Genomic DNA, 18463 nt, shown 5'->3' with positions numbered 1-18463 from the left:
GACTGCCAGTGTGGGGCCTTTAGCCTGAAGTCATGTGCTCTGTCAGCAGACTTCTCGCACTAGTGGCATCTGCTTAGCATCAGTGCTACCCAAGGCTATTCTGTCCCCTCTGCTTCGTGCTAGGAGCCATTCAAGATGGGACGGCTACTGGCCAGACAGACAGTGGAACAAGAGTCAGGCTCAGAGGCCATCCACGGTGTTCTGACAGTTGTTGGGAGGGGAAAGTGGGCTCTTGTTTCTCCTCACTCCCTGAGGGACACAGTGCATGGGGAGGTCACTCCTGACCCTTGGCTCCTCTGCTAATGGAAACACCACGGTGGTAAAAGGAAAAGTGAATGGACTGGATCACTGGATGTCTTTGGAAATATCTTTAAATAAAATGAACATTAATTGATCCATAAAGGAACTAACTGCCTAGGTTAGGAGAAACTGCTTTAAGTCTCCTTGTCTGGAGCTGAAAGATTGAAGGTTGGCTGCCAAAACCTCAACCAAAAAAGGAACTTAACTGCCCTGCTGACTTGTTATTTTTAAACCCATGTATTACCAGCTCACCCTGGACTGGACTAAGTCCCATTCCTCACTGAAAACAGAGCTGGGAGATGTGAACCTGATGCTTCTCTCCACTGTCCAGGCTGTTTGCTTCACCTTTTCCTGGTTTCTTAGAGTCTAAAATGTTAACATTCTTCCACCTGATGGAGGAAATTGCCCACTCAGAATAGTCTTGCCTTTGTTCTGTTATAATTTAAGGTCTAATCATCCCCCAAACTGGATTGATTTTTAAATTTTTGTTTTTAACGTTTATTTATTTTTGAGACAGAGCATGAACAGGGGAGGGGCAGAGAGAGAGGGAGACACAGAATCTGAAACAGGCCCCAGGCTCTGAGCTGTCAGCACACAGCCCGACACGGGGCTCGAACTCACGGACCGTAAGATCGTGACCTGAGCTGAAGTCGGATGCTTAACTGACCGAGCCACCCGGGCGCCCCTGGATTGATTTTTAAAATATTGGTTCCTGGTCTTACCTTTGGGCATTCTGACTCAATATGTCTGAGATAAGGCTTGGGAATCTTTTTTTTTTTTTTTTTTTTTAATAAAAAAAAAACTTTCTAGGTGGTTCACGTATAGCTGACCCATGGACCAGTCCTTGGGTATTCCTAGACTGCTTCAAGCTTACATCTAAACAACCAAAGTCCAGGGTCACCTGGGTGGCACAGTCAGTTAAGTGTCTGACTTGGGCTCAGGTCATGATCTCACAGTTATGAGTTCAATCCCCACATTGGGTGCTGCACTGACAGTGTGGAGCCTGCTTCAGATTCCCTCTCTTTCTCTCTCTTTCTCCTCTGCCCCTCCCTCACTTATGCTCTCCCTCTTAAAAATAAATGTTAAAAAAAATTTTCAAGGAATGAAGTGCTAATATATTCCTCAACATGGGTGAATCTTGAAAACAGTATGCTGAGTGAAAGAAGGCAAAATATATGTGATAAAGTCACAGGTCAATCTCTCTGAGGTGGATGTTCTTTGGATGCATCTAAAAATCCTACATGTTCATTCTCTAAGGATCACTGTACAATTATGTTCACTTTTACCTTAAGTTATTTGTATTACTTTTAAAATTTTCTCTTTTCTAATTAAAAAAAAAGTCATGGGCACCTGCCTGGCTCAGTTGGTAGAGCATCCAACTCTTGATCTCAGGGTCATGAGTTCGAGCCCCACAATGGGCGTGGAGCCTACTTTAAAAAAGGGGAGTTGTCTGGGTGGCTCAGTCAGTTAAGTGTGTCTGACTCTTGGTTCCTGCTCAGGTCATGATCTGAAGGTTTGTAAGTTGGAGCCCTGAATCGGCCTCTGCTCTGGCACCATAGAGCCTGCTTGGGATTCTCTGTCTCCCTCTTTCTCTGCTCCTCCCTCACTTGTCTGTCTGTCTCTCTCTCTCTCTCTCTCTCTCTCTCTCTCTCTCTCTCTCTCAAAATAAATATTTCTTTAAAAGTCACATATTCGACAAAAAGTCACAAGTGACTATTTTTATGAAATGGCAATACTGGGCAACTCCATAGAAGCAGAGTAGGTTTGTAGTTTCCAAGGGCCTACAGGAAGGAGGAGTAGAAAGTGACTACTAATGATTACAGAGTTTTTGAGAGAGTGATGACAATGCTCTGAGACTGGGTAGGTTGCAAAATTCTGAACATAGCAAACACCACTGTATTGGACACTTTACAAGGGTGAATCTTGTGTTAAAATGCATAATGAAGCTCAATAAAGTTATTTGTTTCAAAAACTTGCAGGGGTGCCTGGCTGGCTCAGTTGGGAAAAGCATGGGAAGCTTGATCTCAGAGTTGAGTTCGAGAGCCGCCTGTTGAGTGTAGCAATTTCTTAAAAAACAAAACAAAACTTGCAAACAGCTCAGCTATCCTTCAGCAAGTGATTACACAAACTGGTGCATACACACCACGAAATACTACTCAATAATAAGACATACACGACAACTTGGATGTGTCTCTGGGAATTAAGTACAGAAAACCAGTCCTAAGTTACAAACTGTTTGATTCCATTTTTTTAATTTAATTTTTTTAATGTTTATTTATTTTTGAGACAGAGACAGAGCGTGAACAGGGGAGGGGCAGAGAGAGAGGGAGACACAGAATCTGAAACAGGCTCCAGGCTCTGAGCTGTCAGCACAGAGCCTGACATGGGGCTCGAACCCATAAACTGCGAAATCATGACCAGAACTGCAGTCAGTCGCTTAACTGACTGAGCTACCCAGTGCCCCTGTTTTTGCTTTTTTAAGTCTATTCATTTAATTTGAGAGACAGCAGAAGCAATGGGGGAGGGACAAGAGAGATAGACTCTCAAGCAGGCTCTGCACTGTCAGCACGGAGCCCAACGCAGAGCTTGGTCTCACCAACCATGAGATCATGACCTGAGCCAAAATCAAGAGTCAGACCCTTAACCAACTGAGCCACCCAGGCACCCCCATATTATTTCTTATAACTGCATATGAATCCACAGCGATCTCAATAAAAATTTCAGTTAAAGATGACTTGGGTTATGTGGTATTTCCTGTGTTCCCTCATCAATGAGGATCTTGATTCATGGACAGATACATGTAGTGGAGAGCATATTCTCATAAGACAGACCCGGGACATTGGAATGGCAAAGATTACGTGACAACTTGAAAATGTTGCACACAACCGGGAACAGAAGCCAGGGCTCTGGACACCCATTCCCTCATTCCACAAATATTTTTTTATATGAGTAACTAGATACCTCAGAAACTGTTTTAGCATCTAGGCCCTGAGGTTATGGCCATGAACCAGTCCTCTCACAGGAAAGATCACACAGCTCAAATGGGTAAAAGTGGTCCCTCACTGTCAGTGAAAGAAACTCCAGGGTCACTGGTTGCGGGTCTGAGGCCAGGAGGGAGACACAGGAGGATAATGAGGCCAAATCGCTTTTGTCCAGTTCCTAGGCCTGGCAAAGACACCAAAGCTCCTAATGTTCTTCCTAAAAGGAAGGAGGAATGTTTCGCTTTGGCTAAGAGACCAGGATTAAAACTAACAGGATAGGGAAGACTGGGTAGCTCCGGTCATGCTCTCACGGGTCTCGAGGGTTCCAGCCCCGTGTCAGGCTCTGTGCTGACAGCTCAGAGCCTGGAACCTGCTTTGGATTCTGTGTCTTCCTCTCTCTCTGTCCCTCCCTGCTTGTGCTCTGTCTCTCTCTTTCAAAAATAAATAAACATTAAAAACATATATATATATATATACATATACACATATATGTGTATCTATACATATATACGTATATATACGTATATATGTGTATATACGTATATATACGTATATATGTGTATATATGTATAGATACACATAGATAGATAGATAGATAGATAGATAGATAGATAGATAGATAGATATAACTAACAGGTTATGCATGGTGGTCTGGGAGCGGAGAGTGGCTCGCAGCAAATGTGTGGTTGAGGATTCAGAGGGCCGTCGCCGTCCAAGCCTAAAGCCTGCAGAAAACTACAACTTCCAGCGTCTCCCGCGGCCCGCCTGAGCCCTGCCTGTCATGTGACCTCGGCTCACGTGTCTCTGCAGCCGGCTCGGGTGGGAAGCACCTTAGGTAGGTGGTAGGAGGTGGAGGCGGTGGAGGGTGGAAGTGTTAAGTCTCGGACCCCAGCTGTCTAGAGCCCTGCCCACTCCGTGCGGGGCTCCGAAGCCCGGCGTCGTCCGTCCCCGGCCAGCCCTCAAGAGGACCGGCTTTGTCGCGCGCCGTAGTTCGGGCTGTTTCCACCTAGTGCTAGGCCTGAAGCGCCTTCCTAGCTTACCTCACAGCAGCCCACTCGCCTGGCTTGGGGCCTGGGGATCTTCCCCTCCGCGCCGGGTGCGCCCTAACCCACCTCCCAGTGCAGCCCTCCCTGCTTATTTCTGGAATCCAGCCCCAGACTGGACTGGGAACCCGCTCCGGTTGGGATCTGAGAGGGCCTATTGCAATGGTTACAGCTCTGGCCTTGAGCCTGTGGACATCATTCTTCTGGTTCTGCCGACTATCTGCTGTGACATTAGTCCAGCCTCTTTCCTTCCCTGGGCCTGTTCCTCTAACTGATCTGGTGCTCCATTACTGAGTTAGCGTCAGAGCTGCTGACGCTCTGCTGACCAGCGCAGAAACAGCTCACACTCTTCTCTCCACTGACAGCAGATTTTAGATAAAGTCTTGAAGAAGAAATTGGGGCCAGAGAGGGAAGTGAGGAAAATCAGATCCCAGATCTTCGAGAAGGAGCTGTAAGGACAACCCACCCTCCACCATAGCCCATCAGGCAGAAGGAGAAGGTAAGGTGGGGACAATGGAACCGGGGACTTCGCATGGAAGGATAGCCGAGAGATCTTGGACCAGTGCAGAGACCTCTGTGTCTGAGATGTGAGCAGGGTGGAGGAGGGGGTCTCACAGCTCTGGGAGCGCTGACTTTGCAGGGCTCTTTCTTGAGCTATGCTGGAAACCTGGGAGCCCAGAGCTCTCTGCCTCCACTACTCACAGCTTTGATTTCTTTTTTTTTTTCTTTTTTTTTTTTTTTTTTTGCTGTGTTACTGGTTGAGTAACAGGTTGCATAAGAAGAAGCCTGTGGCATCTGATCTTTCTGGACTTGGAGCCAGCAGTAGAGATATTTCCTCTGGAGCTGTGTCCCTTGGTTGCATGCTTGGTGAGAGCACCCAAACTCTCCGTTTTCCCTCTCATGAGCGTATGGTTCCCACCTTTGTTCATCCATCACCAGGAGAAGCAATGAGAAGCATCCGACGACCTGGGGGTGGGCGGTGGCCTCATTAGCCATTCTAAACCCCTCAGTGTGCTGAGGGCATCAGAGAGACGCCTCTCTGATAGGCAATGGTTAGGTCAGTCACAAGGGAGAAGAGTCAGAGTTAGCCTTGAATTTTCAAGGGCTTTGAAAGCTACACAGAATTTAGACTCTGGGCTAGAGGGCAGTATGTTGGACTGTAATATATTGCAATACCCACACTTCTAGGTGAGGGCTACAATTGCAAACCCTGTGGTGTGGAAACAGGCTGGGAGGCCAGATAGATTTAAATTTTTTTTTAACATTTATTGATTTTTGAGACAGAGAGAGACAGATCATGAACGGGGGAGGGTCAGAGAGAGGGAGACACAGAATCTGAAACAGGCTCCAGGCTCTGAGCTGTCAGCACAGAGCCCGACGCGGGGCTCAAACCCACGGACCGTGAGATCATGACCTGAGCCAAGGTCGGCCACTTAACCGACTGAGCCACCCAGGCGCCCCAGAGGCCAGATAGATTTAGACCCAAATCCTGCTCTGCCTTTTGCTAGCATGTGACCCTGGGTCAACGATATGATCTCTCTGAGCCTTATGACCACTGTGATAAGGACTGAATGAGATAAGATATGTCCAAGATACTTCTGCCCAACAGGAGTGTAGCCTCTCCGTAGTGCTGATGTGTTAGTATTCCTCTCTCTTAGGTTTAGGACTTATTTACCTATGGGTCTCTAAGCCTGAAGCAAGCAGGCTTTACATCAGATATATTTCTGCCTCTGCCACCATACACTGTGACACCCAAATGCAGTGTTCTGCAGAGGCACACCTGGGTTTGAATGTCAGCCATATGACCTTGGGAATGTTGTTTCAGCGTTCTGTGCCCATCTCAGGATAACAGTAGTACCTGTGTTTCCCATCTAGGTTGAGAAGAGCCAGAGCTCACAGGCCTCCTAGGATAACAGCCCCAAACAGGCTAGTGCCGCCCTCCAGCTGCCCAGGGGATGTGGTTGTGAGGCAGAATCCACAGACCCCGTGGGAAGAGGGCTCCGAGTGCCATGGCCCAGGTCAGCATCAACAATGACCTTGGCGAGTGGGGTCTGAGCACGGACTCCGGGGAGCGGGCCCGTCTGCTGCAGAGTCCCTGCGTGGACACAGCCCCCAAGAGTGAAGGGGAGGCGTCTCTTGAGAGTCTGGGCAGAGGCACCACTTCCACAATTGGGGCCATCTTCATCGTTGTCAATGCCTGCCTGGGTGCAGGGCTGCTCAACTTCCCGGCGGCCTTCAGCACTGCAGGGGGCGTGGCAGCCGGCATCACACTGCAGATGGTGAGTGTGCTGGCCTTAAGAGCAGAAATGCAGTTCAGGTGTTGGGTCTGAGCTCTTTACCTTGGAAGGGAGGCTTTACCTCAAGGATAGTCAGTCAATGACACAGGCTACCACTGCTCCCACCCTCACCCTTGGCAGACATTACTAACCTATCCCAGCACTCTTACATCTGAGGCCAGGTGAGGCTGCAGAAGGCTTCCCAGCAGTTTGGACATCGACTGCATATTTAATAATTTTGTAGTTTATGTTTAAAAAGTGGGCTCTTACTTTTTAGAACTACGTGCTGGAATATTTACTGGTGAAATGATTTGATAGCTGGTATTTCCTTCAACGTAATCCAGAGTGGCAGAGGGAAACAAGATGAGCCATGAGTTGCTTATTTTTGAAGCTGAGTGATGGGTGCATGGGCGGTTCATGATACCATTTTGTCCCTCTTGTGTGTATTTGAAATTTTCCACAAAACTTCTTCTGTTTTTAAAGAAAATCTCAACTCGGCAGCCTCCAGCAATCTGGTAAAGTTGCCTACAAGATGAGGCTTATTTACCAAACTGGCGGTAGGCATTGGCCTAGTAAATGCTGAGCAAGATCAGGCTGCCCTTTGTTGCCAGGCCTGTCCCACACCCTGTGGCTCTGTCCTGCTTGCAGGGCATGCTGGTCTTCATCATCAGCGGCCTCGTCATCCTGGCCTACTGCTCCCAGGCCAGCAATGAGAGGACCTACCAGGAGGTGGTGTGGGCTGTGTGTGGCAAACTGACAGGCGTGCTGTGTGAGGTGACCATTGCCATTTACACTTTTGGCACCTGCATCGCCTTCCTCATCATCATCGGGGACCAACAAGACAAGAGTGAGGTTCCCCCTCAGTACCTATTTCATCCCTCCCGCTCGGCCCTCGGGATCCTGGGTGGAGGAATGGGCACCAACACCTGCCCAAGGCCTAGCCTGGGTCGAGCCTTCTTCCGTGAATCCTCCCTCCTGGCTGCTGAGCCCATTAGACAGATGGAGGCCCTGAGGCTCAGCAGAGCAGGAGGGCCACAGCCTGCAGGAGCCTGGCATGACATTCCCTCCTTCCTCCCTGTGCAGTTATAGCTGTGATGGCAAAGGAGCCTGAGGGGGCCGGCAGCAGCTCCTGGTACACAGACCGAAAGTTCACTATCAGCCTCACTGCCTTCCTCTTCATCCTGCCCCTTTCCATCCCCAGAGAGATCGGCTTCCAGAAGTATGCCAGGTTCGGAGGCCCCACCCCAACCCAGGCCAGACAGAAGCTCTAATCACACACAGCTAAAGGCCCAGGCACTGCTAGAGAACCCCTCTCCTTCTGGGGCAGCCAAAGTGGGCAAGGCAGCGTGGACCACAGCTCGCAAGGCCACCAGCATAAGATTTCCTTTTGTGTCTGCATCAAGGGAGACAGTGGCCCTTTGCATAGTGAGAGATCCTGTTCCAAATGTCCTTGTCACAGAAGAGATAGGTGGTTATCAGGAGTGTGAAGGGAGCTTCCAGGCCAGGACCTTGGCTTTCGCAGGGAGGAGGGGATTTTTTATCATTTGGAATTGTCAAGCCTGGCCCCATCTTCCATGCAGCTTAGTATGAAGGGACAGGACTGGCTTCCTGGCTCAGGGTCTGAAAAGCTGTGTAATTCTGAGCCATTTCCTATGATCCACAATTGGCAGGGTCACACTTGGCTGTCTCCAAGGTCCCCTTTAATGTTGACATCCCCGTATTTGAATCTTCAGCCCTTTTACCTCCAGCGGCTCCTACTTCTCAAAGGCCCTTGTAGCAGTCACCAAGTGAGGGCTGCACTGATGGAAGAAACACATATGCTTTGAAGCCCAGACCTCTAAGCTGAACCAGTGCATTTCCTAATGGTCAGAAATGTTAGTCTGGTCCCCTCTTGCGGTCCAGCTCCCTCCAAGCTGTGACTGGTTTCTCTAAAACCTATTTCTTTTTTTTTTTAAGTTTATTTATCTATAATAAATAATCTATATATCCAACATGGGGCTCAAACTCATGACCCCAAGATCAGGAGTCACATGCTTTTCTGACTGAGCCAGCCAGGCACCCCTCTAAAACTTATTTCTCATGCATTTTTTGAATCTTTGTTTGGAATAATCTCCCAATTTATTCAGTAGACACTGTGGTCACTAGAGCTGAGGGTAGATACCCCTGGGGTGGAATCAGAGAGAGGGCAGCTGGGGCTGGGGAAGAGGAAACTCAAACCATTCTTTCTGGCAGCTTCTTGAGCGTCGTGGGCACCTGGTACGTCACTGCCATCATTATCATCAAATATATCTGGCCAGATAAAGAGATGACCCCAGGGGACATCCTGACTAGGTGGGTAAGAACCCCAAGGAAGCCCCTACTTGGGCTCCAGGAAGTACTGGGTCAGACATCAAAAGGCCATACAGGTGCTCTTTTTAAAGCTCATTAGGTCACCAGAGCTTGACTTGTTGGTCATTGGAGAAAGGAGGCAAGAGTGAGAACCAACATCCAATATCCAATATCCAGCAGATAAGCCATTGTAAGACTTGGCCTCCAGTTATGGAGACTACCAGGGTAGAATTGCACATTTTTGCAACTTGTCCTTATCTGTAATTTCTGTATGAGGATGAATCTGTTTTCTCATTTAAAAAAAAAAAAAGTTTCTTGTTTTTGAAAGAAAAAGGAAAGCAACTCCAGTGCAGCAACCAGAAATTCTGGATTTTGGTCCCAGGAGGGTCTTCCAGAGTCTCAGTGTACTGACCTGTGAAATGGAGATGTGCCCTCTCCCTGTTTCCAGACTTAAGGGGGTTGAATATGTAGAATAGTGGTTGGTGGAGGCCATGGTGGGATGAGTGAAGAGTAAGGACATGGGGTGGTTGGTGGCTCTGTGGGATTCACAGGCAACAGACTCTTGTGTGTTTGTCCACAGGCCAGCTTCCTGGGTAGCCGTGTTCAATGCTATGCCCACCATCTGCTTCGGATTTCAGGTGCCGGTTGCAAGGTTCCTGTTGTCCTCTTAGCTCACTCCCCACCCTGGGCAGGAACCCACATTATAGGGAGGATGGGGACATCCTGGGAGGAAAGACAGAGTCAGAGCACTGGGACTTGTCCCTTGTCCCTGGTGCCTTTGTCCCCAAACTGCCTCCCTCTGGAAACTGGGAAGGGGTCACTTCCCCACCATAACTGTGACCTTCACCCTAACAGTGCCACGTGAGCAGTGTGCCAGTCTTCAATAGCATGCGGCAGCCCAAGGTGAAGACCTGGGGTGGGGTGGTGACAGCTGCCATGGTCATAGCCCTCGCTGTCTACATGGGCACGGGTGAGTGCTCCCCTCTGACGGCTGGGCTTGGAGTGCTCCCACTTTTCCTCTTTGTCTCCAAGTCCTCTGGCCAAGCTTTCCTGGGGACAGCCCAGCATTCCCAGCATATCAAACACTTCTGTAGGCATTGGCTTGAACCTGGGCTGCCTTGGGCCTCCTCCCCCCCAAATGAGAGACATGTATTCACCCATTCACTTGGCAGCTGTCAGTCAGTGCCTCGTGAGTGCCGGGAACTGTTCCCAGCACAGGGGATGCCGTGAAGATTGACAGACCTGGTCCTGGTCACCTGGAATTGACAGTCTAGCCAGAGAGTCTTACAAGAGTAAGGCAGGAGTCAGTAAGGACATCCAGACAGTGGGGAGTGCCACCACAACAGTGAGACAGGGAAGCTGTGAGTGGGACTAGGAGAGGTGGTGACAGCCTCCATGGTTCACAGGAGGCTCCTGTCTGAGGGGGTGGCATGTAGGGAGCCCCAGTGATGAGGAGCGAGCATCTGAAGGGCTGAGAGAAGAGTGTTCCAGACAGAGAGGCTGGAAATGCCAGGCCCCTGAGGCAGGGACAGACAGGGCTGTGCAGCTGGAGTGGGGTGATTTGGGGGTGGGGCAGGCAGGGAGGCTAGACAGGGACCAGAGTAGGTCCTGTTGGGCCTGAGGACTATGGGGAGCCCAAGAGGAAGCATTTCCAGCAGGGGCACATCTCGACAAAACATGGCTGCGGGTGCCATGCGGGGAATGGTTTGGATGTCAAAGCAGAACAGGAAGACCAGGCCGTGATTCCTTCCACAGGTGTTATGGGGCCAGCATTGTTCTACCTCTGAAGACAAAGCCAGGAGCAAGAGCGGCAAATAGGCCAAGTCCCTGTCCTCCTGGGGCTTGTGTTCTGGCTGGAGAGATTCACAGTGAATAAGTGTAAAAGGAAAACACACACACACACACACACACACACACACACACACACACAGGAGAGTGCTGAGGAAAATAGAGCAGGGTGCTGTGAGTGAGCACCCAAGGTCAGGGGTTATTGTGGATGGGCAGGGCGGACTCATTCTCTGAGGAGGGGACACCAGAGCTGTGACCTGAATAGTGAAGAGATAGGGGTGTGAAGGGCTAGACAGACAGAAGGTTAGTGCAGAAGCTCCAAAACAGGAAAATGCTGGGTGAGCTCAGGATGACAAAGGTGGCAGTGGGGAGGGGATGTGAGAAGTCAGGGACAAAGCCTCGGGTCCCAGCCTGACACCCTCTTAGCCTCCAGAGCTGCTCCAATGCCCTCCCCATCTGAGTTGCAGCCTGGAGTAAATGGTCCATCCCCCTCACCCTCCCAGGATTGCCCCTGCCAGCCCTCTTGTCCCTGTCCTCAGGCATCTGTGGCTTCCTGACCTTTGGAGCTGCTGTGGACCCCGATGTGCTCCTGTCCTACCCCTCGGAGGACATGGCTGTGGCTGTTGCCCGTGCCTTCATCATCCTGAGCGTGCTCACCTCCTACCCCATCCTGCACTTCTGTGGGCGGTGAGCCCCCTCCCCACCCCATGGGAGTGCTCCCTCTCACCAGGACTCCTCAGCACCCCTGAGAGCCCTTTGAACATAGTCCTTTGGCCTTTTGTGAGTCCTCTAAGAACCTGTAGTCAGATCCTTCCCTGAATACCTAGCCTCTGGCGTACCCAGACCCTTCCTTTTCAGGAGGATAATAGCATCAGTTCCCACGAGGTGAGCATGTCCTGGGCCAGGCCAGGCCCTAAGCACATCACATCCACCATCCCGTCCAGTCCCCGTGGCAACCACAAGAGTACTGCTGGACCCATTGCACAGAACAGGAAACAGGATCAGCGCTTAGGGCCTTACCCCTAGTCTACGCACTCAGAGGTCTGGCTCTGTGAACCGGAGGTGGGGGCCTATGAGACACTCTCTGTGTGGGCAGGGCGGTGATCGAGGGCCTGTGGCTGCGCTACCAGGGGATGCCTGTGGAGGAGGACGTGGGGCGGGAGCGGCGGCGACGCGTGCTCCAGACTCTGGTCTGGTTCCTGCTCACCCTGCTGCTGGCACTCTTCATCCCTGACATCGGCAAGGTCATCTCAGTCATCGGAGGCCTGGCTGCCTGCTTCATCTTTGTCTTCCCAGGTATGGACCTGTGCCCGCCCCCAGCACACCTCCCCCCCCCCCCCCACCCCGCCCACGCAGTACTGGCTCCCAGGGTCTCCCAGCCTCAACTCCTCCCTTGCTTACCTGCCAGGAGAGTAACCACCAGCCCTTACTAATCACCCACCTCAGGCTCTGCGCTAACCCCTGCCCCTCCTGAAGAGAAGGGATAGATGTTATCTCCATTCTGTTGATGAGATGTGAGGAGGTTAAACAGACTCAACCATTGAGTAACAACTTTTCTGACCCAAGTCTGTCTAGGTGCACAGCCTACACTCTTAACCTTTCATTCGCTTCTCTGTTGCTGCCTGACTGTTAGGGATCCGGCTGGTTCAGCCCATTACAACCCAGAGAGTGCCAGGGTTTGGAGGCAGCACCCGGATACAGAAGTCGGGAGACCCAAGTTTCAGACACAAGTCTGCCACCGGATCCCCAAGAAGTGCTCCCACCTGCCCAGCCATGAGTTCTGCCTGTACCCAGCTTATTTCTCTCTAAGAGACCAACTTGAAAGTCCTTGCCACTTTGCGAGGAGCAGGGGGGGCTACATCTGCTCAGAAGTGCCCTGGGAAGGTCCCTCGGGGTGGTGGGGGCTACTGCTGAATCCCCTTCCGTGGCTGCCCCTTTGGCTCTGGGGCTCGCCTGCAGCCCAAGGAGAGCCTGTCAGACGCTGGCCTCTCCCGGGAGAGCAGATGCAAGGCCTCCGACTGCGCATGGAGTGGGGCAGAGGTGAAGAGTAAACACAGGCCTTTCTCCATTCACTGCTACCTCTTGGTAAAGGGGGAGGGTGGGCCTGAGTGAAGGAGCCCGCCTGAGCTCTCGGGTCCACGTCTTCTCTTCCAGGGCTGTGCCTCATTCAAGCCAAACTCTCGGAGATGGAAGAAGTCAAGCCAGCCAGGTAAAGCAGAGCCTGGGGCGTGTGGAGGTGCCAGATGAGGGATGGGCTGGTAGGGGCAGGGGCGAGATCAAGAGACCTGTGGACTTAAAAATAGCAGAAGAGTTTTTGGGGCGCCTGGGTGGCTCAGTCGGCTAAGTGTCCGACTTCGGCTCAGGTCATGATCTCACGGTTTGTGAGTTCGAGCCCCGCTTTGTGCTCTAGGCTGACAGCTCAGAGCCTGGAGCCTGCTTCAGATTCTGTGTCTCCCTGTCTCTCTGCCTCTTCCCCACTCATGCGCGTGCGCACTTTCTCTCAAAAATAAATAAACATTAAAAATTTTTAAAAACAAGACAAACCTCATACCTTTAAAAAAAAAAAAAAAGGCTTGGGGCGCCTGGGTGGCTCAGTCGGTTAAGCAGCCAACTTCGGCTCAGGTCATGATCTCACAGTCCGTGAGTTCAAGCCCCACGTCAGGCTCTGTGCTGACAGCTCAGAGCCTGGATCCTGTTTCAGATTCTGTGTCTCCCTCTCTCTCTCTCTGACCCTCCCCTGTTCATGCTCTGTCTCTCTCTGTCTCAAAAATAAATAAACGTTAAAAAAATTTTTTTTTAAAAAAGGCATAAGAGTTGTCTAAATACCTAAGAAATGGGTGGCACGTGCTAGCTGTGACAGTTTAAATGCTACTGAAGGACTTTAGAGAAAAAAGTGGAAGTTCCTCTTGCCCCTACAACCCACTCCCCACCACATCCCTTCTCCTGAGAGCTCTCTGTCATCAGTATGGTTTTCTAGTTGTTTCTGTGTGTGCATACATGTCCAAATATATAGAGCTACACATACGTATGCACAAACACATGAAATTTTGTGTCTTGTTTGGTTTTTTCAAAAATGGCTTCATGCCAGACGCTTTTCTACCACTTGCTTCCTTTCACTTAACCATGTGTGTTAGAGATCACTCTACGTCAGCACAAGAAGATCCATCCACTTCTTCCCTTTTTTAAGGGCTGCGGAGTGTTCTAGTGTGTGAATGTGTGAATACTCTTATACGTGTGCATCTTGACACACCTGTTTCAAGGATCTTACTAGGATCAATTCTTAGAAAGAAGTTGCTGTATCAAGGGGCATGCTCATTTTTACTTCTGCACATGGGTTCAAATTTCCCTCTAGAAAACCAGTTAGAGTCCTAGCAGTAGAGTGAGGGTACCCTGTTCTCCACACCCCTGCCAGTATTGTCTAGAACAGCCTTTTTTTTATTATTTTTTAATATTTATTTTTGAGAGAGAGAGAGACAGAGACAGAGTGTGAGCTGGGGAGGGGCAGAGAGAGGGAGACACAGAATCTGAGCAGGCTCCAGGCTCTGAGCTGTTAACACAGAGCCCTATGCAGGGCTTGAACCCACGAACCCACACTTGACCAACTGAGCCACCAGGCGTCCCAGAACAGCCTTTTAAATTTGTGTTAGTCTAGTAGATGAAAAACACAATATTGTTTTAATATCCACATTTCCTTGAATAGTACAGAGGTTGAAAACAGCTTGTAAGCTTTTTAAAAAGAATTATTTTTGCATATTCTATATACTTCATTCTATAATGAAGTAATATTCATTATAGAAAACTTTAAAAGTGCAAGTGTAAGGAAGAAATTTTGAGTCATCTTAATGTCAATACCCTGTTGTATCCTCTTACTGCCTTGTCATTATACTTGATATATATATTTGCAGATGTCTGTGCTTTTTTTTTGTAAATGGAATGGATCACACTCCATGTGACCTGCTTTTTCCTGAACATGTTTCCATCAGGAGGCATGCATTCTAATCCTGGTTCTGCCCTTGGCTTGCTGTGACCTGTCAATGAGCTCCATTAGGTCTTGGTCTTCTGACCCATGGACTGGATCTTACACTTGGCCCCACATACCTTTGTATGAAAAGTCATTTAGAAGTAGGAAGTGCTCTACTCACTAGAGAAATGCTATAAGTAATTACAATAATTAACTGACACACACACACACACACACACAAGTCTGCAAAGCCAAGGGTAGGTTGACTGACTAGGCCTCTCTCTCCTGCCTTACAGCTGGTGGGCGCTGGTCAGTTATGGTGTCCTCTTGGTCACCCTGGGAGCCTTCATCTTCGGCCAGACCACAGCCAACGCCATCTTTGTGGATCTCTTGGCATAACCACTGCCTCCCAGGCAACACATGGCCTTTGCCACTGGACCCAGGAGCCCATCTCTTATTAGAGTTGTGGGTCACCTTGAGTCCAGCATCATTCCTAACTGCTGGTAGGATGACATCTGGACATCCTTTTCCAAGAACGGTTCTGGAGTAAAATCAGGCCTCACACCTCTGGATGGCTCAGACCCAGCTCCCCCTGCTCTCCAGTCCCGGCAGTTCCAGGATGGAGGGAGGAGGTCTTGTATCACAGAAGAACCTTCTCTGTCCTTCAGCTCTCGACTTCTCCACCCCTGAAAAGCATGGGTGAGGAGGATCAAAACATCTCGGAAAAAAGACCACAGCCTGACTTTCTTTTGGAGAAAAGTATGGGCAAAGGGCCACTCAACAGAGCACCCTGTCCTGAGCAGGACCTGTGCTCATTATCCCGGGACTCAGTGCCTGCTCCAGTTGGGCAGCCGCTTGGCCAGCCGTGACTTCTCTGGGATCTGGCAATTTCCAAAGGTAGCACAAAAGTCATACAGACGCACAGAGGTAGATAGAGTCATGCCTTGTCCACCCCCAGCCTGGGTCCAAAGTGAACCTGTAGACCTCTTTTCCGTGGCTAATTGACATCTCCCGAGACTTTGAGGCCTCACCCTCTTTCCCCAAAGCTGAGGGTCCAGGCATCCCTCTCCTCCTCCATCTCCAGACATCATCAAGTCTAATGTTTACAAACGGTGCCAGCCCGGCTCTGACCCAAAGGACAGGGGCCGTCCCGTGCCACCACGGTGCTGTGAGTACTCCTCAGTTAGCTTTCCCCTTGGCAGGAAGTCTGTTTATCTCACTCAGATTCCAGATGGGCCCCTCGTTTCTGTGGCACAGGGTGGGTAAGAGAGAAGGCTGGGAATCTTTCAAACCCACGCAGGTTGGGCCGGTCAGGGTCCAGGTGAGCCTCTCTGTTACCTTCTCTTTCAGTGACTGCTTCTCTCTGCCTGCCCTCTGCTCCCCTCTCCCCTGGCAACCCCAGCAGGATAGCCCACAGAGAAGAAGAGCAGCCGAGTTGTCACTGACTGGGCAGCACTTGAGTGTAGTCACGCCGGTCTAGAAGTTTCCCTTCTGGTCCAGATCTTCTCTGCTCCCTCCCCCCAACATTTCTTCAGCCCCTCCCCCAGTTTTCTAGCTCAGTCTCTCCTGCTCATGTAACACTGGGGCAGGAGGTGTGCCCAACCCTCTCGTGTCAGCTTCCTCAGCTCCACAAGCCCACCAGACCTGGCCTCAATGACCCGACACCGAGGTCACACGTGGGTTGTACCCCAGGTGGGGTGAGGAGGGACACTCTTCTCCCATTCTCAATTCCCAGTTTTCCCTCCTTGGCTGTTCACTTTGACCAATGCCAGGCATTGAATCAGGCCTCCTCCACCTGGAACTCCTAGAATTTCCTTGGCCCTGCCTGCCCCAAACCTCTGTACCAGGGGTGAGAGGGACCCCCACCCCACAGCCCTCCACTCAGGGCAGTGAGACCACAGAAGCAGAGACTGGCCGCGGCCAGATGGGCTTCTGCTCAGGTCCCGGACTGGATGACTCACCTTTCTTCACATCCCTCAGCCCCTCAGCCCCTGGAGCCAGACCCCCTGTGCTGTTTTCTCTCCGCCCCCTGCACAGCACCAGGTCCTTTCAGTGTCCATCCATGTTCAGTCAAGGGATGGGGGTGTAAGGGGAGTCCTCGCACAGAAACAGACCCATCAGGAAAAGGAGCTGGAATCTGGCCATGTGGCCTAAGCTCAGGAGCCCCCTGCCCTGCCCTCCCAGCCAGGGTATTTTACTGTTTCTTTTCTACTTGTGCACATTCATACCAGAGAGGATGGCTAATAAAAAGAGACTGTGCTGCTGAGCTGTGTGGCCTATGTCCAGTGCTGGGGACACAGTCCAGACCACTGACAGGAAGAAGGTAGGCTGGTGGGGAGGGGGTGGGGCAGGCACTTCTGGCTTCATTGTCTTTGACCCCTGTCAGGGATGAGTCCTGCTGTGTTCCCCTGACCAAGACGGGAACATGCAAGTGGTTCTTGGTGCCTCCCCTCTCTTCCACATCCCATCAGGCCCTGCCTGCCAACCTGGGGATTTACCCTGGGCTCCTGTCCTTGGTTTAAGTCCTGCTTGTGTCTTCCCCGCACCATGTGGCCTCAGACTGGCCTCTGTGCTGTGTGTCTCTTGCCAACCTCACATTTTGGGGTGAGCTTCCAACTCCTGAGCATCCGCCCTCATCCTTTCAGAGGCATGTGTTGAGCAACCCCTGGTTGTCCTGGTAGTGGAGCCAGGTAGTGACTGCTCAGTGCTGGCAAGAAGGTAAACTGAGCAAAACAGACAGCAGCTCCACCCTCAGACCAAGTGGTCACACAAGTATCTATTTGCAAATTGTGATATGTGCCAACAGGAGAACATATAGAATGTTCTATTGGGGGGCCTGAAGCTTGTCTGGGGAGTCAGGGAAGGCTTCCAGGAGGAAGTGACATTTAAGCTGACCCCTGAATGATGAGTAGGAATGAATTAAATGAAGAGAGGTGAGGAAACCTTTCCAGGCCATGGGAACTACATGTGCACTTGGTATTGGAAGAACATTGTCTGTGGGGTATCCTGGATGTGGGAGAGCAACAGGGATGAGACTAGAGCATTCTGGGGTGGTCTTCAGTGGCGCCCCCCCTTGCCCACAGGGTAGAGTGTAACCAGCTCATCTTCCACCACACTCCCTCCCTCCTGGTGCGAGTGGGGACTCTCTCCAGGGAGAAAATACTTCTGAAGTGGCCTAGTACTTTTGAGGGCTGGAGGAGTGAGACAGCTTTGGGCCGCCCTTCACAGGAGGACTAGGGGACGAGAACTTGAGGTTTGGTTTCACTTTCTCTGAACAAAGAGAAGGAAAGGTTACATCTATGCTAAAGGCCAAACACCAGATTCATCATTTGTTCGTTATATTCAAGATTTTGCCCGTGTCGTGTCGCCCCCATACTTGTAGGCACTTGATCACATCTCCCCCGTTGCACTGTAAGCTCCATGGGAGCAAGGGCATATCTCCTGTTAAAAAACAAAATTCAACCGAGTAAACTGGAAGATCTAATAGGCTTTATTAAGGAATTCATGAATCAAGCAGTATCCTGTCTAGCAAGTACAGAGATGCTCCAAGGAGTTGTGCAAAATGGAAGGTTTTTACAGGAAGGGAGTGGGACAAGGTGGTTATTAGCCAATGAAAAGAAAGCATTGCTTCAGGCCAAGTCACCCTCACTTAAAGGGAAGGGCAGGGGCTCTTGGGTGGATTAGCTCATCTTCCTTTGGGGGATGGAGAGGGCCCAGGTGACAGATTGCCCCCTTGGTGCTGATCAGAAAATTCCTGACTGATCAGTTAAGACATTTCTGGGGAGG

At 50.6% G+C, this 18463-nt stretch overlaps 1 protein-coding gene across 7 annotated transcripts; it reads left to right on the top strand.

The window, feature by feature from the left end:
* The first annotated feature begins 4064 nt into the window (after nucleotides 1-4064).
* Nucleotides 4065-16943, top strand: SLC38A7 (solute carrier family 38 member 7). 7 transcript variants are annotated; one of them, XM_043599349.1, is made up of 13 exons: nucleotides 4065-4116; nucleotides 4690-4823; nucleotides 5094-5191; nucleotides 6200-6603; nucleotides 7249-7447; nucleotides 7684-7828; nucleotides 8833-8931; nucleotides 9509-9566; nucleotides 9784-9898; nucleotides 11256-11403; nucleotides 11813-12012; nucleotides 12871-12925; nucleotides 14974-16943. In XM_043599349.1, exons 4-13 carry the CDS (start codon nucleotides 6334-6336, stop codon nucleotides 15074-15076), a joined length of 1392 nt encoding a protein of 463 aa, XP_043455284.1. In that variant the 5' UTR covers nucleotides 4065-4116; nucleotides 4690-4823; nucleotides 5094-5191; nucleotides 6200-6333; the 3' UTR covers nucleotides 15077-16943. The 7 variants fall into 7 exon arrangements, 6 of the variants coding, with proteins under 6 accessions (XP_043455284.1, XP_043455282.1, XP_043455287.1 ...); XM_043599352.1 differs by having other exon boundaries at nucleotides 4073-4116; nucleotides 4693-4823; XR_006300140.1 differs by lacking the exon at nucleotides 4065-4116 and adding an exon at nucleotides 12350-12756 and having other exon boundaries at nucleotides 4148-4823; nucleotides 14974-15035.
* The last annotated feature ends 1520 nt before the right edge of the window (nucleotides 16944-18463 follow it).

This window comes from Prionailurus bengalensis, chromosome E2, assembly GCF_016509475.1.
Source record: "Prionailurus bengalensis isolate Pbe53 chromosome E2, Fcat_Pben_1.1_paternal_pri, whole genome shotgun sequence".
Lineage (NCBI taxonomy): Eukaryota > Metazoa > Chordata > Mammalia > Carnivora > Felidae > Prionailurus > Prionailurus bengalensis.
The sequence above is the reverse complement of the archived record's forward strand: the minus strand, read 5'-3'. Positions and strand labels throughout refer to the sequence as shown.